Raw genomic sequence first — 23,394 nt, 5'->3', positions numbered from 1 at the left:
GTCTTGTTTTGGAATCAAGGGTTAGCTTCATAGATGAGTTTGGAAGTTTTCCTTCCATTTCTATTTTTTGGAACAGCTTCAAGAGAATAGGTGTTAACTCTTCCTTAAATGTTTGGTAGAATTCCCCTGGAAAGCCATCTTGCCCTGGACTCTTGTGTTTTGGCAGATTTTTGATTACTAATTCAAATTCCTTACTGGTTATGGGTGTGTTCAAATTTTCTATTTCTTCCTGTTTCAGTTTTGGTAGTGTATATGTTTCTAGGAATTTGTCCATTTCTTCCAGATTTCCCATTTTATTGGCATATAATTGTTCATAATATTCTCTTATTTTTGTTTTCATTTCTGCTGTGTTGGTTGTGATCTCTCCTCTTTCATTCTTGATTTTGTTTATTTGGGTCCTTTCCTTTTTCTTTTTGATCAAACTGGCTAGTGGTTTATCAATTTTGTTAATTCTTTCAAAAAACCAGCTTCTGGTTTCATTGATCTGTTCTACCGGGTTCTTTTCTGGTTTTGATAGCATTAGTTTTTGCTCTAATCTTTATTATTTCCTGTCTTTTGCTGGTTTTGGGTTTATTTGTTGTTCTTTTTCCAGCTCCTTAAGGCATAAGGTTAGGTTGTGTATCTGAGATCTTTCTTCCTTCTTTAAGAAGGCCTGGATTGCTATATACTTTCCTCTTGTGACTGCCTTTGCTATATCCCAGAGGTTTTGGGTTGTGGTATTATCATTCTCATTGGCTTCCATATAGTTTTTAATTTCCTCTTTAACTTCTTGGTTAGCCCATTCATTATTAATAGGATGTTGTTCAGTCTCCAAATATTTGTTACCTTTCCAAATTTTTTCTTGAGGTTGATTTCAAGTTTCAAAGCGTTGTGGTCTGAACATATGCACGGTATAATCTATATCTTTTTGTACTTGCTTAGGGCTGATTTGTGTCCCAGTATGTGGTCTATTCTGCAGATCGTTCCACGTGCACTGGAGAAGAATGTATATTCCGCTGCTTTAGGATGAAATGTTCTGACTATATCTGTTAAGTCCATCTGGTCCAGTGTGTCATTCAAAGTCATTGTTTCTTTGTTGATTTTTGGATGAGATGATCTGTCCATTGTTGTGAGTGGGGTGTTGAAGGCACCTACTTTTATGGTGTTACAACAGATGAGTTTCTTTATGTTTGTGATTAATTGATGTATATGTTTGGGTGCTGCCACATTTGGCGCATAAATGTGTACAATTGTTAGGTCTTCTTGGTGGATACACCCCTTGATTATGATATAATGCCATTCTGCATCTCTTGATACAGTCTTTATTTTAAAGTCTAGATTATCTGATATAAGTATGGCTACTCCAGCTTTGTTTTGTTGACCAGTAGCATGATACATAGTTCTCCATCCCCTTATTTTCAATTGAAGGTGTCTTTAGGTCTAAAGTGGGTCTCTTGTAAATAGCGTATAGATGGATCTTCTTTTTGTATCCATTCTGTTACCCTGTGTCTTTTGATTGGAGCATTGAGTCCATTGAGGTTTAAAGTGAGTACTTAAAGATATGAATTTATTGCCATTTTGATGCTTGTAGACTTGGAGTTTCTGGTGGTGTTGTCTGGTCCTTTCTAATCTTTGTTGCTTTGGGTATTTATATATGTACACACATATATACATACACATACATACTCACCTTTTCTCCCCTCAGAGAGTCCCCGTTAAAATTTCTTGCAGGGCTGGCTTAGTGGTCACAAACTCCTTTAATTTTTGTTTGTCTGGGAAACTTTTCATCTCTCCTTCTATTTTGAATGACAGCCTTGCTGGATAAAGAATTATTGGCTGTATATTTTTCTGATTCAGCACATTGAATATATCCTGCCACTCCTTTCTGGTCTGCCAAGTTTTTGTGGATAGGTCTGCTGCAATACTGATCTGTCTTCCCTTGTAGGTTAGGGACTTTTTCCCCTTGCTGCTTTCATGATTCTCTCCTTGCCTGAGTATTTTGTGAATTTGACTATAATATGACTTGTTGATGGTTGGTTTTTGTTGAATCTAAGGGTGGTCCTCTGTGCTTCCTGGATTTTGATGTCTGTGTCTTTCCCCAGGTTAGGAAAGTTTTTCGCTATGATATGCTCACATAACTCTTCTACCCCTATTTCTCTCTCTTCATGGTCTGGGACCCTTATGATTATGATGTTATTTCTTTTTAATGAGTGACTGAGTTCTCTAATTCTTAAATTGTGCTCTTTTGCCTTCATCTCCCTCTTTTATTCTGCTTCGTTATTCTCTATAAGTTTCTCCTCTATATCGTTGATTCACTGTTCTGCCTCATTCATCCTTGCTGCCGCAGCATCCATCCATGATTACAGCTCAGTTATAGCATTTTTAATTTCATTCTGACTAGTTTTTACTTCTTTTATCTCTGCAGAAAGGGATTCTAATCTATTTTTAACTCTAGCTAGTATTCTTGGATATCTGGTTCAGACATCTTGCTTGTATCTGTGTTGGTTAAATCCCTGGCTGTTGTTTCTTTGTGCTCTTTATTTTGGGGTGAATTCCTTCGTTTTGTTATTTTGAAGTGAGAAAAGGAATTAATGCGGCAGAAAAGTTAAAATTAAAAATATTAAAATTTAAAAAATATTAAAATTAAAAAGTAAACACGCACACAGACAAATCGAATAAATGATGCTAAATCCTAGTAGTGTTTTGGTCTGAGTGTTGAAAGTGGTTTTACTGATTAGAGAAAAAAAAGCAGGGGGGAAGGAAATCATTTGGGAATTTGAAAAAATGAATACATTGAAGTAGACTAAAATCAGATGATGGGAGTAAAATAGAATTTGAAAATATGTATACAAATAAAGAATATAGTAGAAAAACATTAAAGAAAAATATTTTTAATTAGAATTAAAAATAAAAATGAATTTTTTCTCTTGCTGTATTCACGAAAAAGAAAAGAAAGGAAAAAGAGAAAAAAAAGGAAATAGTTTGAAAATTTGAAAGAGAATACACTGTAGTAGACTAAAATAAAATGATGAAAGTAAAATAGAATTTGAAAAAATTTACCTAAAAGCAGTAAGTATAGTAAAAAAATTAAGGAAAAATATTTTTAATAGAAATGGAAAGTAAAAATGAAGTTTTTTTTTCTTTCTGCATTCAAGAAAAAGAAAAGAAACGAAAAAGAGGAAAAAGAGAAGGGAAATCGTTTCAAAATTTGAAAAAGTGAATACACTGAAGTAGACTAAAATAAAGTGATGTAAGTAAAATAGAATTTGAAAAAAATTACACCAAAGTAAAAAAATAGTAAAACAATTAAAGAAAACGATTTTTAATAAAAATTGAAAATAAAAATGATTTTTTTTCTTTCTGTATTCAAGAAAAAGAAGAGAAGTGAAAAAGAAAAAAAAAAGGAAATTGAATAGATGGACCTGCTAACGGATTGAAATAGGACTGAAATTACTTCGTTTTCCCGTAGACGTCAGACTATGAAGTGCTTTATAGTCCATAAACTAAGTAGGCCGTGATACTTGTGTTCTTGAAGAGGGAGGTTGGCCCAGTTGGGCGGGGCTCAGTGTAATGGCTCCATTCTCCACTAGATGATGCTGCTAGTATTCTGGGGTGCGGAATTGTGGCATTCATAGGTGTGTATGTGCATGCGCGGGAGCGGTGAACGTGGCGTCACCCAGCTACCCAGTCTCTAGTATCGGAAGTCTGTTCTCCCGGATCATCAATCGCGCACCTGTCCTCTGTCTTCAGCTTTCGTCCACTTCCCGCTTTTTCACTGTCCATGATCAGACCCCAGGCAGTACCTCTCTCCCGAGTTTTGTCTCAGATGCAGCTGTTTTCCCTAGCCCCTTACTTCTGAAGGACTGCGGCTTCGACCCGTTCTGCTCCTCTGTGGGAGGGTCTCACTGAGCAATGGCTGAATGAGCAATGGCCGAATGCTGGCTGCACCCAGGAACGCCTGCTGGACTCTGCTGCTGCCGGTGCCCCAAGACTGCAGCCAGGTGCCAGCCTGCACCAGAAAAAGTTCACAAGATAGTGTAGTGGCAGCTTTTGAGGCATTATGGAAAATCACAACACACATCTGGCACCAGGCTTCACCCTTAATGACCTGGTTCCAGCACCAGCGAATGTGGCCATTTACTGGGGTCTGATGGGACCAGGTGGCTTCAACAGTCTCTACCAAATGTCCTTCCAACAGTTGAACCGCTTTCCTCGTGTGGCCTGAGAACCTCCTGGACCCCACTCTGTTCCTGGGGATTCGCCCTTCCCACCAGAGCACCACCAGGTATCAAGCTGCAGAGCTGCAGCCTTTGCGCTCCCCTTGTTTACAGTCTTAATGGAATTTAAACCCTCCCCTTTCTCCTTTTTCCTTTCTCCCTTTTTAGTTTAGTCCCTGCGGGTGTTGCCAATTTTTCACTTTCTCTCCAGCTGTTTTTGGGGAGGGGTGCTTCTCCCATATTCTCCACTCACCCCCTAGTCTCTGTCCTCTCTCCACCCGCAAAAGCACTTCCCTTCCTGCGGCTTCTTGCTCCCCAAGGTCAGCTCTCCATGCCACGTACCTGCTGAATTCTGTGGTTCAGGTTGTGCAGATGTTGTGTTAACCCTCCAATCAGTTTTCTAGGTGTACAGGATGGTTTAGTGTTGGTCTGGCTATATTTCATGGACATGAGACACACAAAAACTTTCCATGCTGTTCCGCCATCTTGGCTCCTCCTCATGGAACTATTCTTTTAAGAACACAGATCTATCTTTCTTTCTTTCTTTTTCTTTCTTTCTTTCTTTCTTTCTTTCTTTCTTTCTTTCTTTCTTTCTTTCCTTTCTTTCCTTTCTTTCCTTTCTTTCCTTTCTTTCCTTTCTTTCTTTGTTATCCCAGGACATTTGGGCAGCTCAATCAGTTGAGATTCCAACCTAGCTCAGGTCATGATCCCAGGATTGTGGGATTGAGCCACGAGTTGGGCTCTGCACTGAGCGTGGAACCTGCTGAAGTTTAAGTTTCTCTCTCTTTCCCCCTGCCCTTGTCCCCTGCTCAGGCTTTCTCTCTCTCTCTCAAAAAATAAAGAAAGTAAGGAAGAAGGAAGGAAGGAAGGAAGGAAGGAAGGAAGGAAGGAAGGAAGGAAGGAAGACAGACAGGTTATCCCAAGCTCAAGGAAGAGTAGAGGAAGTGAGTAGGCATGTCATTTTACAGTGCAAATTTTGTTGCAGGATTTTTGACCACTATTCCCGGTATTCATTATCTTGCCACTTCGAAGAATGAAGAGGCGGACACAAAATGAGCAGCAGGCAAAAGTTTATTAGAATATAAGATAAGGAAGGAAGGATAGGAGAGCTGTCTTTACAGAGAGGGGACATTCGAAAGTGAATGCCCAAGAACTATAGGCAGGGTTCCTTGTTTTATAAGGTTCTGGTCAGCCTTCCCCCTTCACTTTCTTATTCCTTCTCAGGTTCTACCCTCATTAGGTGGAAAACTCTAGGTGCTGGGTTTTCCATTCCTGATTGGCTCATTTGCATTATATGAGGGGTGGTTTGTGGCCCTATTTAGGTCTTTTGTCAAATTCCTGAGGGGGAGTAGGTGGGGGTCTGTTACATTCTTAAGAGGAACCTTATACCTGATGGGGTTTGCTGTGGTCAGACACTCCCAGCATTATTTCAAAATAGGTGTTTTTCCCCACCCAGGGAAATCAGGCCCTAATCTTTCCCTCTCTGCCTACTGAATCCTATCTTCTCCTATCATGTGCATTCATTTCTACTTGTTATGGCTTTCATCTCCTTTTTCAGTTGGATACAGTGCTTCTCATAAGCAGTCTTTGTCATAGTCTTGTATTTCCATGTTTTTTTTTCCTTCCATATTTTAAATGGTTTTTGAATTTTGTGATTTAGATTTTCTTTAAGTCCTTTGTCATCCAAGAAAAACAGAGATTTCAGTGTTGGCCATGAAAAAAGCTTTAGGTTACCTTTAATTAGGAAATCCCTAGATTCACCTAAGGTAATTTTCCAAATATCCTGCCTACTATGCAGAGTTGTGTAACCTTAGTTTTATCCATGGTGTAATGCCAGAGCCCTTAAGATTATAGCCACACCGGACTATCCACCTCCTGGTTCCAGTCTTCTCCATTTTCCCACAGTCACAGAAGATTGACAATGGAAACCCATCAGAAACTGAACAGCATTCTCTCTCTCCCCCAATGTCTAAAGTAACATTAGTACTTCCTCTGCTTCCTGCTCTTCTTGTCTTTCATCCCTTTTCTTCCCCTTATCCCTGTTTCAGCCATTTGTTCGCTTTACTATAAATTTCCCTCTAAGCACTGCCTTTGTTTCAACCCACAAGTTTCAGTAAATTATGTTTTCATTTAATTCAAATTATTTTAAAATCTCTTGAGATTTCTTTTACCCATGTATCATTTAGGAGTGTGTTTTGTGATTTTTTTCCCCCCAGGTATCATTTTGTCATTGATTTCTAGTTTAATCCACTGTGGTCTGAGAACAGAAATTTTATGATTTCTGTTCTTTTAAATTTGCTAAGATGTGTTTTTATAGCCCAGAATGTAGTGTGTCTTGAAGAAGAATGTTTCCATGTGAGCTTGAGAAGAATGTGTCATCTGCTGTCGTTGGAATGAGATGGTCTGTAAACGTCCATTACATCCAGTTGACTGATGGTACTGTTGAGTTTAACTGTGATCTCACTGATTTTTCTGCTTGCTGGACTTGTCCATTTCTAAAAGATAAGTGTTGAAGTCTCTAAATATGATAGTGGATTCATCTATTTTCTTTGACATTCTATCAGTATTTGCCTCTTGTATTTTGATGATTTGCTGTTAAGTGCATACACATAAGGATTGTTATGTCTTTTGGAAAAACTGACCTCTTTATCATTATGTAATGTCCTTCTGTATCCTTGATAATTTTCTTTGCTGTGAAGTCTGCTCTGTCTGAAATTAATATGGCTACTTTTGCTATCTTTTGATTAGTGTTAGTAGGGTAGATTTTTCTCTAGTCATATACTTTTAATGTATATATCCTTATATTTAAAAAAGCTTCTTATAGACAACATATAATTGAGTCTTGTCTTTTTTGATCCACTATGACAATGTGTGTGTTAATCTGTATATTTAGCACATTGGTGCTCAAAGTGACTATTGATGTAGTTGAATTAATATCTGTCATATTTGTTATCTTCCATTTGTTGCCCTTTTTTTGTTGTTGTTCCTATGTTTGTGTTCCATTTTTTTTTCCCCTTACTGGTTTTAATTGAGTATTTTATATGATTTTATTTTCTCTTCTTTCTTAGCATATCAATTATACTTTCTTTAAACCTTTTTTATAGTGGTTGCTCTAGAATTTTCTTTTTTTTTTAATATAAGCTTATTTATTTTGAGAGAGAGAGAGAGAGAGAGAGAGAGAGAGAGAGAGAGAGAGAGAAAGCGAGCATGCACAAGCAGGGGAGGGACAGAGAGAAGGAGAGACAGATCCCAAGCAGGCTCTGTGCCATCAGCACAGATACCAATGTGGGGCTCAACCTCACGATCTGTGAGATCATGACCTGAGCTGAGATCAAGAGTTGGACATTTAACAGACTGAACCACCCAGGCGCCCCTGCTATAGAATTTTCTATATACATTTACACCTAATCCAAATCTACTTTCAAATATGCTATACAGCTTCACTGATAGTGCAAATACCTTATAATAACAAAATACTGCTGATTCCTCCCTTTTATCCCTTGTACCATTGCTGTCCTTCATTTCACTTATACATAAGCAAACATATATATATATAAGCATACAGAATTGAATACATTGTTGATGGTATTATTTTATGTTAGCTTATTTAAGAATAAGAAAAAAAATAAGTTTTTATTTTATCTTCAAGTGTTGCTCTTTCTTTCTTCATGTATCCCAGTTTTTCACTATATCCTTTTACTTCTCCCTGAAGAACTTCTTTTAACATTTCTTACAAGATGTGTCCTCAGTTGTTGTTAGTATGACAAAGTCTTTATTTTACTTTTAAAGGAGAATTTCATAGGATATAGAAAATTAAATTGGTCAGGGTATTATTCCCCTGTACTTAAATATTTCATTCTACTCTTTTATTTTGCTTACATACTTTCTGAGGAGAAGCTGGTTGAAATTCCTATCTCTGTTTCTGTATAGGTAAGATTTTTTTTTTCTTCAGGTTTCTTTCAAGATTTTTTCTTTATCTTTGACTTTTCTGCAGCTAAAGTGTGTTAGGTGTGACACATTATGTGCTGTAGATACAGCTTTTCTGGGTACTTCACCTACTTTCTTCTGAACTTTCTAGAACTGTGGCTTGATATCTGATATTAATTTGGGAAAATTCTGTCATTATTGCTTCAGCTATTGCTTATTTCTTCTGTTCCTTCCTTTTGTCATTGTCCCACAGTTCTTGAATATTCTGGGTTTTGTTTATTTGTTTTATCTTAGCCTTTTTTTTCTTCTTTCTGCTTTCAAAGTTTTGAAGTTCCTATTGACAAATACTTAAGCTTCACTCAGCCATGTCCAGTTTACTAATAAGCCTTTCAATGACATTCTTCATTTCTTCAACAGTGTTTGTTTGTTTTTTATCTCAAACATTTGTCATTCCTTCTTAGAATTTTCATTTCCATTTCCATTACTCATCTGTTCTTGCATGTTATCTGCTCTCTCCTTTTGAGCTCTTAGCATATTAATTGGAGTTTTAAGAAACTTTTGGTCTGATGAATGCTAACATTTCTGCCCAAACTGACTGGGCAGAATGCTAACATTTCTGCCCCAGCTCTGTTAGGTTCGTTTTAAAAACACTAATATGTAGATGATGGTAAAATAGTTTCTCCCAAGAACAGAATGCTCTAGCATATTTTAAAATGTTTACTTCTCCCTACTGAAGGCAGCAGGAGAGGATTTTTCTCTATTTTTTTTTTTTTTACTTGGAGAATTTCCTTGAGCCCTTGTATGTAAAACTAATAAAATCATGTGGAGGTGGGGGAAGCTGTATGAGTGGGCCCCCTGGAATTTTACCTCTCAGACCTATCCATAGTGAGCTCCAGCCACTCTCTAATTACAGTTCATGTATTTCTACCTGGGTACAGATTTCCAAGGGGGTTTTTGCTTCAGTAAATTACAATTCTCTGTATCTACCTATTTGGCTCTCAATTTGGGGGCAGTGGTTTGCCCTGTGACCTTACTACTTCAATGGGTCTAAGAAGACTTATTAATCTTTCAGTTTGTTCCTCTTTTTACTTCTTAGGACAGGGCAGCAGCAACTAAGCTCCTTACACCCAGGACCAGAAACCAGAAGTCCTCTTTATTCTCTTAATCTCTCCTGTACCAACCCCTCCACCTTTTTTTTTTTTTTTTTTTTTTTTTTAAGGAGACAGGATTTAAAAGTGCTATAGTTTGAATCTTCAGGCTTCTTTGGATCACATTTTACTATGCAGATAGCATGGGCTTTCAAACTAGACAGTTGAGTTTGGTTATCCACTGCATCCATTATAAATCTTCTCTGATGGTTTCATGTTTGTGGAATGAGGATACTTCCTCTTGTAGGGTTTGCATGTGGAGCTCTGGTGTACAAACTACAACTTTGTAGCCACTTAAAGAAAGATTGGTTCCTGTCCGTTGAGCATCCGGCTCTTGGTTTCAGTTTAGGCCATGATCTCATGGTTCCTGGGATTGAGCCCTGTGTGGGGCTCTGCGCTGACACTGCAGAGCCTGCTTGGGATTCTCTCCCTCTCAATCTCTCTCTCTCTCTCTCCCTGTCTCTCTCTCTCCCTCTCTCTCTCTCTCTCTCTCTCTCTCTCTCTGTCTCTTTCTCTTTCTCTCTCTCTCCCTCTTTATTTCTCTCTAAATAAATAAATAAACAAAAAATATTTTAAAAATATACAAAGATTGGTTCCTTCTTTCAGTTTTCTTCTCAGCCTTGCTCAGCCTGAGTAGCAGTATCACCTACAAAATGGGAATTTAATAAAGGCTCAAAACAATAAATTCATAAAAAACTAATTTGTGAGCAAGATGTCAGAATACCCATAGAAAACTTCCTCTTCCCTGTATTCTAATTCTATCACTTTCTTAGTACCCTTCTAACATTTATCTTTCTGTACCTCTTTCAATATAGTCTATATATTCCCACCCTCTAAGTTATTTCTCTTTCTCTTCTCCCATTTTTAGACTGAATTTAATTTTTATTGAAGATATACAAAGTTTTTAAAAATTTAATAATGTACAAAGGTTTATAAGTTATAAAACAAATCAACTGCCTACCCCATCTCTCTGCTCTGAAGTTCTGTTCCCCCAAATCAGCCACTTTTCTTTAAACTATTATTTTACAATAATTACCATTTTCCTAAATAATAAGCTCAGTCATATATTTTGCTTCAATTTTAGACATTAAATTAGTTTACCTACAATACAACATTAATATTACACACTTTTACCGTACCACAGCCGCTGCTACTCCATATATATTTCTGCTCTTGCCATCCATCAGATATATACTCATAGTTTTTAAAACTAGCGGTCAGTATTTACATAATAATGAAATTATTGTTCATAGGTAAGCCCTACCAAGATCTATGATTACATTTCCATTCTTGCATGTTTTTAGTTTTCCTAGAGTTAATAATTGCCTTGTTTGTAAAATCAAGATAAAATTCTCTGTTTTCAAATGCACAGATGTAGTTACGGAACATATATTACGTTTGAACACATCAGAACCTTTGTTTTATTCATTTATTTTTTTTTAAGAAACATTGCTACTGGACCTCTCATCTTAACTGTTTGCTTTCATAGGTTTACTACTCCATCTGTTTTCATAGAAGTTCATATTACCTTAATCCTGGGAATCCCCTTTGTTTGAACTAGATCCTGTGTTTTGGTTTTGGTTTATTCCTTCATTTTAGTGAAGCACATCTGTCAATATCTTTCTGAGAAATGGTACTTGGGTAAATTTTTTTAATGTGTTTACAAATATTTTTATTCTACATTTAAATCTAGATTGCCAGTTTTACTGGATATATAACTCTAAATTGGAATTATTTATTCCTCAGAATTTTGAATGCTTTGCACTTTTGTTTTATAACTTTCTGTGTTGATGTTGTGGATTCATTAGTGTTATGATTTCTGATACTTTTTATTTGACCTCTGTTTTTAGGTTTTCATTTTTATCCATGGTTTTGTAATATTTCATGATGTTTTGTCTTACAGGTATTTTCTTATTTAATGTGCTTTGTACATATTTCTCATGGAAAATTTTAATATGAGAACTTTTTTCTCGATTCTGGAATTTTTATGTGTCATTTTTTAGTAATTTCCTCCCTACACTTTCTCTTTCAGTAGTTTGATTAGGCAGATGCTGGTTTTCCTGATTAACTCCTGATTTTCTGTTTTCATCTGTTGTTCTTTAGTTCATAGCCCCTCTCTTGTTTTATTGATTACTCATATCTCATATTCATTGTCCTCCTTACAGAGCAAACATTCTTATGGGTTTAATATGCATATTTGTGTTCTTGTAAAATTGTTACCATTTTGTATGCATGTCTCTTTAATTTACATAAATGATTTAGTATTACTTGCCTGTTTTGTATTTTTTAACTCAAAATCATATTTTAAAAAAATTTTTTTAACGTTTATTCATCTTTGAGAGATGGAGAGAGACAGAGCATGAGTGGGGAAGGGGCAGAGAGAGGGAGACACAGAATCGGAAGCAGGATCCAGGCTCTGAGCTGTCAGCACAGATCCCAATGCGGGGCTTGAACTCACGAACTGCGAGATCATGACCTGAGCTGAAGTTGGACGCTCAACCGACTGAGCCACCCAGGCGCACCTCAAAATTGTATTTTAAGATCTGTCAACATTTAATCTTTTCTTCTAACTTCTGCCTAGCACTCCATGGTATTCATCAAATTCATTTTTGGTCTATTAATGAATACACTGGCTATCTTCCTGTTCCCATATGCTCATTTATGTTTTCCTTATGGACTTTTATATGTGGATCTTTTTGTGATTTATACCCAGAAGCTGGTTCTTAGGGCCACTTAGTAGTGCGACATCTCTCTTTAGAAAGGCTGTACCCCTGTACAATTCCACCAGTAATATATAAAGTCTCCTGTATCTCCACATGCACTCAATATGTAGCATTATTCAACTTTCTAACTCTTCCAAATCTGATATAATGTGATATCCCAATATTTTAATTTGCTTTTTTTCTTAATCACTAATGAGTTTTAACAACTCTTTAAATGCTTGTTACCCTTTGGACTTTCCTCTTCTGTGTCTTATACCTTTATATCTTTCATCTATTTCTGTTTGTTTTTTTTTTATCATTCCAGTTTGTAGTTCTTCATAAAGGGCTTGGTCCTTATGAGTCTGATCACCTGGTGGTGGTAGTGGCGAGGTAATTGGGAATGATGGAGATGTGGTGAATTATAGTGGTAGAGCTACCCAAAAGAAGACCTTTCGGAGTGTCTATATCTCAGGAGATTGAGGAGGAGGGACTTGGTGGGCAGTGGTTGAGGAGCCTGGGAATGGTTGGGTGCAATCATCACAGGAAGGACATTGCTGTGTAAGCTATACTGATATCCTCAACAATCTGAGTTTCTGGATACCAGGAATCTCTTGGGCCTTAGGAAACTCCTACGCAACATGTGGTTGAAATAGTTTAGCATCTGACACTTCTAGGACTTAGAGATGGTGATGTCACCCTGAGCTGCCATTCTAATCAGTGAGTAGATGCCATCATCAGAGGAAGAAGAAGTCTAGCCAGGATTGGTAGTCAGGGCTATAACTTATCCTCTCAGTGCTTAGCACAGTACCAGTTTATAAGAATTCCACATATGTTTGAAATAGAAATTCAGCTATTGGTATTTATTATTCTTCGTATTACTTTTTCTACTGCTATAGATTCACTTGAAGGATTTTTTCAAAATATGCACAAACTGCTGATTAGCTAATGGCTATACTAACATAATGACATAAATAGTTGCATGGAAAATTTCACAGTATCTCGGATGATAATTATAACATTGAAATTGTCTTAAAGTCTGATGTAGAAATCTTAAATATGCACTCCATTTTTATAAAAGATATATAGGAAATAAGTTTTCACTTTATTTTTAATAATTTATATTATGAGAAATCAAAATAAAGGTTCATGACAATTGTCTAAACAAAACTTTACAGTGGTTTTCTATAGAAAAAAATACAATTAGATAACATTTTGAGAATTTCTAGTTGTGATTTTCTAAATCACAAGTTGTAGAGTCTCTTCTTCTTTGGTACCCTCTTGTGGTCAGTGGAAGGGATTGGTTTGGACTTCTTTTAACAATTATGTATAGTTTCATGTTTTTTATCTGCATGATAGACCTATCATTTTTATAAATATTGACTTTTTTTTTGGCTATATACAAATTTGGAGTAAAATTGACAGTTGGAGTTTTCTTCCCATTCCTTACTTTGCTGTGTAAAGTGAAGGTGTGGCACAACCACACTTACTAATCTTAGAAGCTGAGATATAATATGATCACTGTGCTTAGAGTAAATGTGGTATCATCTGGAAAGCAGATTGATTGCAGACCCAGAACTTACCTTATACTTTTGTCAGCTAAGATTGGGTTTGGGGACTAATTTGCCATTTTTGATGATCTATTTTAAATTTTATAATACATACACACACACACACACACACACACACACACACACACATACAAACACATCACACATATATACATATATATGTGACTTAATTTTATTTTATTTAAAAATGTTATTATTTTGTTATTAGACTTCATTTTAAGTGATTACCTAGTTCAAATGCACTTAACTGCATTTACAGGAAATGTGACAGTATAATGTAGTCTCTTTTTTTCAAATCATGCTCTGACACTAAGAAGACAGGAATCCTGTGCAGAATTTAGTAAAGATTCATGGATTATTTTTCCCTTCCCTCTGCAGCATTTGTTTCAGAGCAGATTCTTAGCCTGATATCCATAACATGTAACCAAAAGATAAGAGATAGCTGTGTGGTATTAAGTTATTAAATCCAAATGAGACTTGGCTTATATGAGGAGTACATCATGGCTTTGGGGACAGATGAGAATTTCAAGGAGAAATGCTCTTTGTTTTCAAGAAAATGCTTCCCTACATTATGGTTGTCCTTCATGTGGCCTACTCAGTTCTTTAATTTTAGGCTAGATCTGAGTGTGTTTTTGTTGTCTACATCATTGGAACCTTTGAGTAGATCTGTTGCTGGCCTGGTGAAGTACTAGGATTTAAATAAGAGTCCAGAAAGTGCTCTGGGAATGAGTTTTATATTGCCAGGAATGCTGACATGTTGGCACTGAATTGTTTCCAAAAATGCCATCAAACACTGACTGAAAACAAAGATACTAGTGTTGTCACCACAGCTGTGTTCTCTTTGCCTTTACACAGTTTCTTCTATGCACAGCAAAAAATTTTAAGTCCCCTAAAATGAAAGTGAGTCAGCATTGTGTAATTTGTAATGTGTAACTGTAATGTGACTGGTTGCCCCCCAGTGTTTGTGCACATTGGGATTGAGTTAAGCTGTTAAGCTATTTGTGTAGAATTGTCCCTGGTATTACGGATTTTGTTTTGTTTTGTTTTGTTTTGTTTTGTTTTGTTTTGTTTTAAACAAATGGACTATCTGTGAGGGATTGTGGTGTCCAGTGTTATAAGAGGACAAAGTTCCCTTGTTCATTAAATAGTTATTGAGCACTTTCTCAAATATTCAGTTTTAAAAAGAGGATAGGGTACATACCTAAATTTCTCTCCTACAGTGTCAAACACAAACACTATAAGAAATTTATATGTAAAGCTCTGTGAGCCTTCAAAAGGGAGGGAGAGTTGATGGAAGGGATTTGTGAATGAGGCCTGTTTGAGTTGTGTGCTAAAGTGTATGTAACTTGAATATGTGGAAATTAGAAGAAATGAGCATTTTGTCAGAGGAGAGATGACCTGCAGAGAAAAAAGATAAGGAGCTCAAAAGTGCTAGTGGGAGAGACTTTTCAAAACGTTGATTGGGAAGGTCAATTGTGAGCATGAAATGCTAGATTAAAAAGTAAGCTCCATTGAGCAAAGGATGAAATATTCACCCAGGTGTCTTGTTGCAACAGTAGAGAGGACAAGCTTGTTCCATCCTGAGCCTTGGACTTCTCTGCTTCCTTCTGGGTCTGCTGCTCCACATTCTGTAATAGGAGTTTCTCAGTAGACCTGCTTTTTTGGATGTGAATACTACTCTTTATTTTTTTATTGTGTTTCTCCGGCCACATTTTCTCCTTATGTAATAAAAATCCCTTGAAGATTTTGACTTTTCTCATTTATCAGTCCAATAGTTTAATTTACAGACATATTAGTACTTCTTAAATGGCCCAAAAGTGACTTGAACTTTTACAGTGCTCTTCCCATTTGGTGTAATTTTGTCCGTTAACTTTCTGAAGTTCCATATTTGGAACTAGATCATGGTGAGTTAAAAATGTCAGAGGTGGCAGTGAATCAAAAAAATTACTTGGATCTATCAGTCTGAATCTGACAACTTCAGATAATGGGACAGACAGACCAGAGGCCTGCCTGTCTTTTCCCTTTCTTCTTTCTTCCCCTCCTCCTCCTGTCCATCCATACATCTATCCATGTATTAATTTTTTTTTCCTATTGATGTATAGTTGGCACACAATGTTATATTGTTTTCAGGTGTGCAATACAGTGATTCTACAACTCTATACATTATGTTGTACTCTTCTCTGTATTGTTCCAATTTTAGTATGTGTGCTACTGAAACAAGCATATACCCATCTATTATTATTTTTTATTAACCTCTTTGAAATACTTCAGCAAATAATGAAGGAAAACATTATGCATAATAATCAGAGAGCTTGTTAAAAATTAATAATTCCTGAATCTCTGGATGGGGATAATAGGAAGCTGCATTTTGAATAGAAATACTTGACTCTCATTAAAGTGGTCCAGACATTGCATTTCCAGTAACACTGAAATAAAAGCAAAGAAGAGTACTTCTTTGGTGAATGAAATTTATGAGTATGATCACCTAGTATTTATTTCATAGGGACTCATAAATAGAAAAAAAGTTCCCTGGTGAATAACGTATTTATAGTTGGAGAACATTATATGTCGAGGCATGTCTTTCTCCTTTAGGATTTTATTCCATTTGCATTTCTATAAGAATGCACCACCAGCTGAAAGGTATAGATTTCCCCTGCAGCTTCCCCTATAAGATAATACAATTTTAAGAGTAAGCAAAGGTTAGCCATTAGTTATGTTGAGTGTATGCTAAAGATGTTGTTAACCTTTTTGGTTTGATTTTGAACCATCTTACTTAATTATTTCATGCTACCAATTTTTAGAAGTTTGTTTCCCTCTGTTTCCCCTCATCAAGAATGGTTTGAAATATCAGGTATCTTTTTGTAGCTGGGAAATAATGATTCCTTAAAAGAGTCTATGTGAGCACTTCTCTAAACTGGTTATATGTTAACTCATTGAAATCACCAAAAAAATGAAATGAGACACTCTCTCTTGGTCCTATCTCACACTTACTAGATCAGAATTTCCTATTGAGAATCAGTTATAAAGTTCTCAGAGGGATTCTACTCTAGCCAACCTGGCTCCCTTCATACTATAGTTCCATGAACTTCTTTGAGAATTTTGTTTACATATTTGAATACATAGTCAAATGACTTGTTTCACATCCTTCTTCCTACTCCAAGTTTTATACATATTTGGAGCTCACTAAATCTGTAGTAAATACTTGTATTGGACATTTGATGGTGATGGTAAAAAAAAAATCAAAATTTTAGTCTCTAATTAGTATGTTTTGTTGTTATTGTTACCCCCTAGGATGGAAAGAAGAAGTTTGATAAGGAAAGTGAAAAGTACTATTCTATTCTTGAGAAACATTTAAATTTGTCTGCAAAGAAAAAGGAATCTCATTTGCAAGAGGTAAGTTTTTCCAATTGAAATGTGAAAAGGACATTAGCATTAAATCATGTGAAGTCCAAATTTCCAAAGGTGGTAGTATCTCAAAATATGCGACTCTTTTTAAAAAGTGTGTATTTATGTATTTTGAGAGAGAGAGAGAGGAAGCTCTGGTGCCCACACATGAACAGGGAGAGGGGCAGAGAGAGAGAGTCTCAAGCAAGCTCCTTGCTGATAGTGCCCCCACACACACACAAGGGGCTTGATCTCATAAATCATGAAGTCATGACCTAAGCCGAAACCAAGAGTGGGAAGCTCAACTGACTGAGCCACCAAGGCACTCCCCAAATCTGCTACTCTTTAATAATGATGAGAAGGAATAGAATAAGACTTTTTTTTTTTCTTATTGGGCATTTTTTCAATGTCAGGACCTACCAAATTCATGGAATAGCTTTTTTTATATCTGTTTTTAAGGTGTTGCTTCTGCATTAAGGGGAAAACAGATCCACAATTACACATTATAAAATCTCTATTTTTTTTTATCAATTTTCTTAAAAAACAAGGCAACAGAAATATTTTACTAACATCTATGCATGGAAGCAGTCCATATCTTCCCTTTTTTTCTGAAATATTTATCATTGGTAGTTTTTAAGTATAATTAATAAAATTGAGTAGTCCTTTTACTAAAGTGTAATATCGTTCCAGTTCCAGTGATCAGATACGTTTAAAAACAAAAATTGGGCCCTCTTGCCATTATCTAATATCTTAGCAACTATAAAATCTTGACACATGGCTGACACTTAACCATGGGAGTTGTTGAACTCATTCACCTGCAGTTCCTTACTGCCCTCCAGACCTTTGCAGGGAATCTTATACTGTGCTGAGTCTCCTCCAGTCTCCTCTTTCTCTTCTGTTTGTACTTCTAGATATCTCAGTCAAGAACCTTTTTCAAACGCCTCCTCTTAATCTTTATCGCAAAGCCACCTACCTTCCTGAACTGCTTATCAAACCTGGATCTCCACTCTCTTTATTCCTTATTTGCCTTACCTCCACATTCACCCACAAGGCATACTTGTTAAGTTGGAGTATGGATGCAGTGGAGTCAAAAGGCATGCCTGGAGTCAAAAGGCATGAGAGGGTTATTTTTATTTCTTTTTGCTCTTTGCTATTCTCCTATGTTCTCATTTAGTGAACTGAATCTCTCATTCAAAAAATGTTTTTTTAAAAAAAGTTTTAATATTGGTAATTTTTGTTATTTACACATGTATTCATTATAACTAATATATTGTTATTAACACCTGTTATTAAAGTAGGATATATTTATATACACTTATGTGTCTAGGGAAAGATTTTCTGACTAAATTGAAATGGAGAAAAATCTGTCATTAAGAAAAATCATATTTTTAGTTTTCATTGGCATGTCTAATCCTTTGAAGTACTATGTTATAACTTAATATTATATTTACATGTTCCAAACTTCTTAAATGCTCGCTTACCTCTTTGATTATTACACTGCAAGAAACCTAGGAAAGAATGGAGTGTGTAAATGTAGTCATGTAAAGGAAGGCTCACCTTGTTATCACAGTAAACCACTATCTGTCATGCCAAGGGCTTTGGCCAGGTGCCATTTTAAAAATATACCCCTTCTAAATCAAGGGTGCTTTTTAGAATCTTTAAAGGGTTATATGTTCTTAAGATTCAGATTCAGATTCAGATATTGCCTAAACCATCAAGCAAATACTAACTTTATCCAAATTCTAAAATCCTCTAGAGGGTATACTTCAGTTTTCCCTGACAACCTAACTCTGTATTTAATATTTGCCTGTTAGTAGCCCTCAATCCCTCAGGCTATGGTAGAAAAGAATATCTGTTCTGGTTCTGTATTTAGTTGGAGCCTAGGAAAACCTATAATATGATTAATAGCATTCTCTACTTGCCCCATTACACACACACACACACACACACACACACACACTCACGTGCACACACACATGTGCATGCAGGCACATACTTCTTTTCCAGGAGCCATAACCTACAACAGAACACAGTGCACAAATTGTGCCAGAGCAGCTGTTCAGAGCACATAATAGGCAAGGGAAAATGTGCATTGTTTTTTTTCCCTCTACTCTTCCAAGAATCAAACCTGTTGAAGGGAGAAGCTGCCATGCTTGCATTTAATTCTGTAACCTCTGTTCCTTTCCAGAGAAACTCTGGTACTTCTGTCAGTACCCAGCTTATTAAGCTGTTTTCAGAAACACCACTCTGTGCCTTCTCACCTGCACACTTGACTTCTTGTTGATTTCTTAATGGAAAATAAGTGGTTGCCCATTTTTAGTACTGAATTAGGGATCAGCTTGTGTTGATAAAACTACAAGGCTATCAATGAGATGGATCATTGGAGTAAACAGAATTAGAAAGACTTGTTAAGATTATAGGCTTTATAGTAAAGGAAAAGAAGTAATATTTGATATGTAACTGGATACTTTATTTCTATGTATAAGAGGAAGAGATCATAAAGGAAATGTGGAAAGACCAGAATGTATAAAAATAATCTCTATTTCAAAATGTATTAAATCAAATGAAAAGTAAAAGTTTTAGGGAATTTGTACAACATATGACACAGGATTACCATCTCTTATGTATAAGTTGCATTTGCAAATCTCTGTGAAAAAGTCTTCAATGGAAAAATATGAGGTAACCATTTGAAAGAGCACAGAGTGGAGAAGAAGATGGTGTTGGAGTAGAAGGACCCTAGGCTTTCCTCATCCCATGAATATAATTAGATAACTATCAAATCATGCTAAATATCCCAGAAATTGACCTGAAGACTAGCAGAACAAACTTCACAACTAAACATAGAGAAGAAGCCACATCAAAGAAGGTAGGAAGTGCAGAGACACAGTTTGAGAGAGAAATGGATCATGGCCATTGTGATGGGAGGGAGCCATAATTGTGGAGAAGGGTGAGAGACAGACTAACACGCTACGGAGGAGTGCACAGGAAAAACAAATCCCCTTGGCAATTGGCTTGGAAAGCAAGAGGGGCTGAATTTCATGAGTTCTGGCAACCAGTGGGACTTAAATCCTGGAGTTCTGTGGGAGGGAAGGCAGGACAAACAGGCTGTGGATGTACAGTGTGGAAATAGGAATCTGAAGAGCATTTGGGGGCACTCAGTGGTGAGGTTACTTGGTTATCCCAGAGCATGTCCCAGAGAGGTAGCATTCATAGAGAGACCCTTCTAGGAACCAAGGAATTGGCAGGTGCTATTTCCCTTCCCTGCCCCTCAGCATAAGTACAAGGCCACCTGTGGGAACTACTGCAGCATAGGCACTACCTACCTTGCTTAAACCAAGTCCTGCCCTCGCTCCCAACTCCATGCCCTATCTAGTCATGTTTACCTTAGTTCCAGAATGGAAGGCCCATACCCCCAAAAGACCAGCCCAAACCCCTGCCAACACTGCGTCTCCAGATGCAGGAGTTTTGTGTAGCCTAGGTTCCAGTGGCAATGGCAATATGTCTCATTTCACAAGCAGATCAGAGCACACCTAGTTAAAACATGCCACATTCAGGCCAGGGTCCAAACACTGCTCACAGCAGGCAAAGAGAGACTTTGTAGATGACTGGCCTGAAGGGACACAAGAGCAGACCACATACAGCATACATTGGAGACACTCCTGGACAGGGGACACTACAGTGTAGGTCACTACAGGACCTCTTCTTCATAAGGCCATTACCCTCAAGCATAAGAGATGTACCTGGCTTTCCTAACATAGGCATGGAGACTTACACAAAATGAGAAGACAGAGGACTTTGTCCCAAATAGGACAAGGCCAAGGCCAGAGATCTAAATGAAACAGATCTAAGTAATCTGGCTGATAAAGAATTTAAAGTAATGATCATAAAGATACTCAGTAAATTTGAGAAAAGAGCGAAAGCCATCAGTGAGACCCTTAACAGAGATAAGGAACATAACAGGGATAAAGGGCTCAATAAACAAAATGAAAAACCCACTTGATGGAATGAACAGTAGGCTGGAAGAACCAGAGGAATGAATGAATGACCTAGAAGGCAGAGTAATGGAAAGTAATCAAGCTGAACAAAGAGAGAAAGAGGATTTTGCAAAATGAGAATAGACTTAGGGAAATCAGTGACTCCATCAAATATAATAATAACATTCGTATTATAGAAGTCACAGAAGAAGAAGAAAGTAGAAAAGCAGGCAGATAATTTATTTGAAGAAATAATAGCTGAAAACTTCCCTAATCTGGGGAAGGAAGCAGGTATCTAGATCCATGAGGCACAGAGAACCTTTAACAAAGTCAACAAAAACAAATCTATACCAAGACACTCTATCTATCTATCTATCTATCTATCTATCTATCTATCTATCTATCTATCTATCAGAGCATGCAAATATGCAGGAGCGTGTAGGAGAGGAGCAGAGGGACAGGGAGACAGAGAATCTTAAGCAGGCTCCATTCCCAGTGCGGAGTCTGATGTGGGACTTAATTTCATGATTCTAAGATCATGACCTGACCCAAAATCAAGAGTTGGACACTTAACTGACTAAGCCATGCCTCCCACACCAAGACATGGTATAACTAAAATGGCAAATATAGTGATAATTTTTTTAAGAAGCAAGCAAAAAGACAATTACATGCAAAGGAAACCCCCTTAAGGTTACCAGGAGATTTTTCAACAGAAATTTTCCAAGCCAGAAGGGAGTGGCATGATATACTCACCGTGCTTAATGGGAAAAAATGTGCAGCCAAGAATACTCTATCCAGTAAGGCTATCATTCAGAATAAGAGATCTAAAGAGTTTCTCAGACAAATAAAAACTAAAGGAGTTCATGACCAACAAACCAGCCCTGCAAGAAATATTGAAAGGGGCTCTTTGGGTGAAAGGAAAGACCACAAGTGGGAGCATGAAGTAAGGAAACAAAAAAGCAGTAAAAATGAGTATTTTTATAAAGTTTCAGTCAAGGACTGATAAAATTGAAGGTTGTAAAATATGACACCATATACCTAAAACATGGGGAGGGGAGGAGTAAACAGTGAGTTCAAATTTAAATGATCATCATCTTAATACAGGCTGCTATATGCAGAAAATGTTATATATAAGCCTAATGGTAACCACAAATCAAAACCACTAATAAATATGCAAGGAATAAAGAGAAAGAAATCCAAATATATCACTAAAGAAAACCAGCAAACCATGAAAGTGAGAAAGACAAAGGATCCGAGAAAATCTTCAGAAACAACCATAAAACAGGTAATAAAATAGTAATAAATACATATCTATAAATAGTTTCAAGGTAAAATGGACTAAATGCTCCAATCAGAAGACATAGTGCAACAGAATGGATAAAGTAGCAAGGCCCATCTATATGTTGCCTATAAGAGACTCATTTTAGACCTAAGGATACTTGCAATTGAAAGTGAGGGGTTGGAGAAACATTTATCCTGCAAATGGATGTCAAAAGAAAGCTGAAGTACCAATACTTACATTTTTTTTATTTCCTTTTGTAGAGATAGAGACAGAGTGTGAGTGGAGGAAGGGGCAGAGAGAGAGGGAGAATCTGAAGCAGGCTCCAGGTTCTGACCTGTCTACACAGAGTCCAATGTGGAGCTCGAACCCACAAACCATGAGATCATGACTTGAGCCAAAGTTGGACATTTAACCGACCTAGCCACCCAGGCGCCCCTGAAGTACCAATACTTATATCAGACAAAGTAAACTTTAAAACAAAGACTAATAAGAGACAAAGAAAGATATTACATAATAATAAAGAGGACAGTCCAATAAGAAGATGATAGTTATGTGCCTAACATGGGAGCATCCAAATACATAAAGGAATTAATAACAAACACAAAGGAATTAATTGATGGTAACACAATAGTGGGGGATTTTAATACCCTACTTACATCAATGGTGATACGATCTAAACAGAAAATCAATGAGGAAAGAATGGCTTTGAATGACACACTGGACCAGATGGATTTCTCAGATACATTCAGAACATTCCGTCTTAAAACAGCAGAATACACATGCTATTCTTTTTTTTTTTTTAACTTCAAATTTTTATTTAATTCTAGTTAGTTAACATACAGTACAATATTGGTTTCAGGAGTAGAATTCAGTGATTCATCACTTAACATACAACACCCAGTGCTCATCATAACAAGTGCCCTCCTTAATACCCATCACCCATCTAGCCCATCCCCCACCACCTCCCTCCATCAAACCTCAGTTTGTTCTCTATCTTTAATAGTGTCTTATGGTTTGTTCCCTTGTTCTCTTTTTCTTGCCCTCCATATGTTCATCTGTTTTCCTTCTTAAATTCCACATATGAGTGAAATCATATGGTATTTGTCTTTCTCTGACTTATTTCCCTTAGCGTAATACACTCTAGCTTCATCTACATTGTTGCAAATGGCGAGATTTCATTCTTTTTTGATGAAAGAATAATATTCCATATATA

General features: G+C 36.7%; 1 protein-coding gene across 1 annotated transcript in view; it reads left to right on the top strand.

The window, feature by feature from the left end:
• ARHGAP42 (Rho GTPase activating protein 42) overlaps positions 1–23,394 on the top strand; it is a 309,496-nt gene that overhangs the window by 190,370 nt on the left and 95,732 nt on the right. The window contains exon 5 of the mRNA XM_007089137.3: positions 16,833–16,934. Coding sequence (XP_007089199.2) covers positions 16,833–16,934 — 102 coding nt within the window. The remainder of the gene's footprint in view (positions 1–16,832; positions 16,935–23,394) is intronic.

This window comes from Panthera tigris, chromosome D1 (assembly GCF_018350195.1).
Source record: "Panthera tigris isolate Pti1 chromosome D1, P.tigris_Pti1_mat1.1, whole genome shotgun sequence".
In the NCBI taxonomy this organism is placed as follows: Eukaryota; Metazoa; Chordata; class Mammalia; order Carnivora; family Felidae; genus Panthera; species Panthera tigris.
The sequence above is the reverse complement of the archived record's forward strand: the minus strand, read 5'-3'. Positions and strand labels throughout refer to the sequence as shown.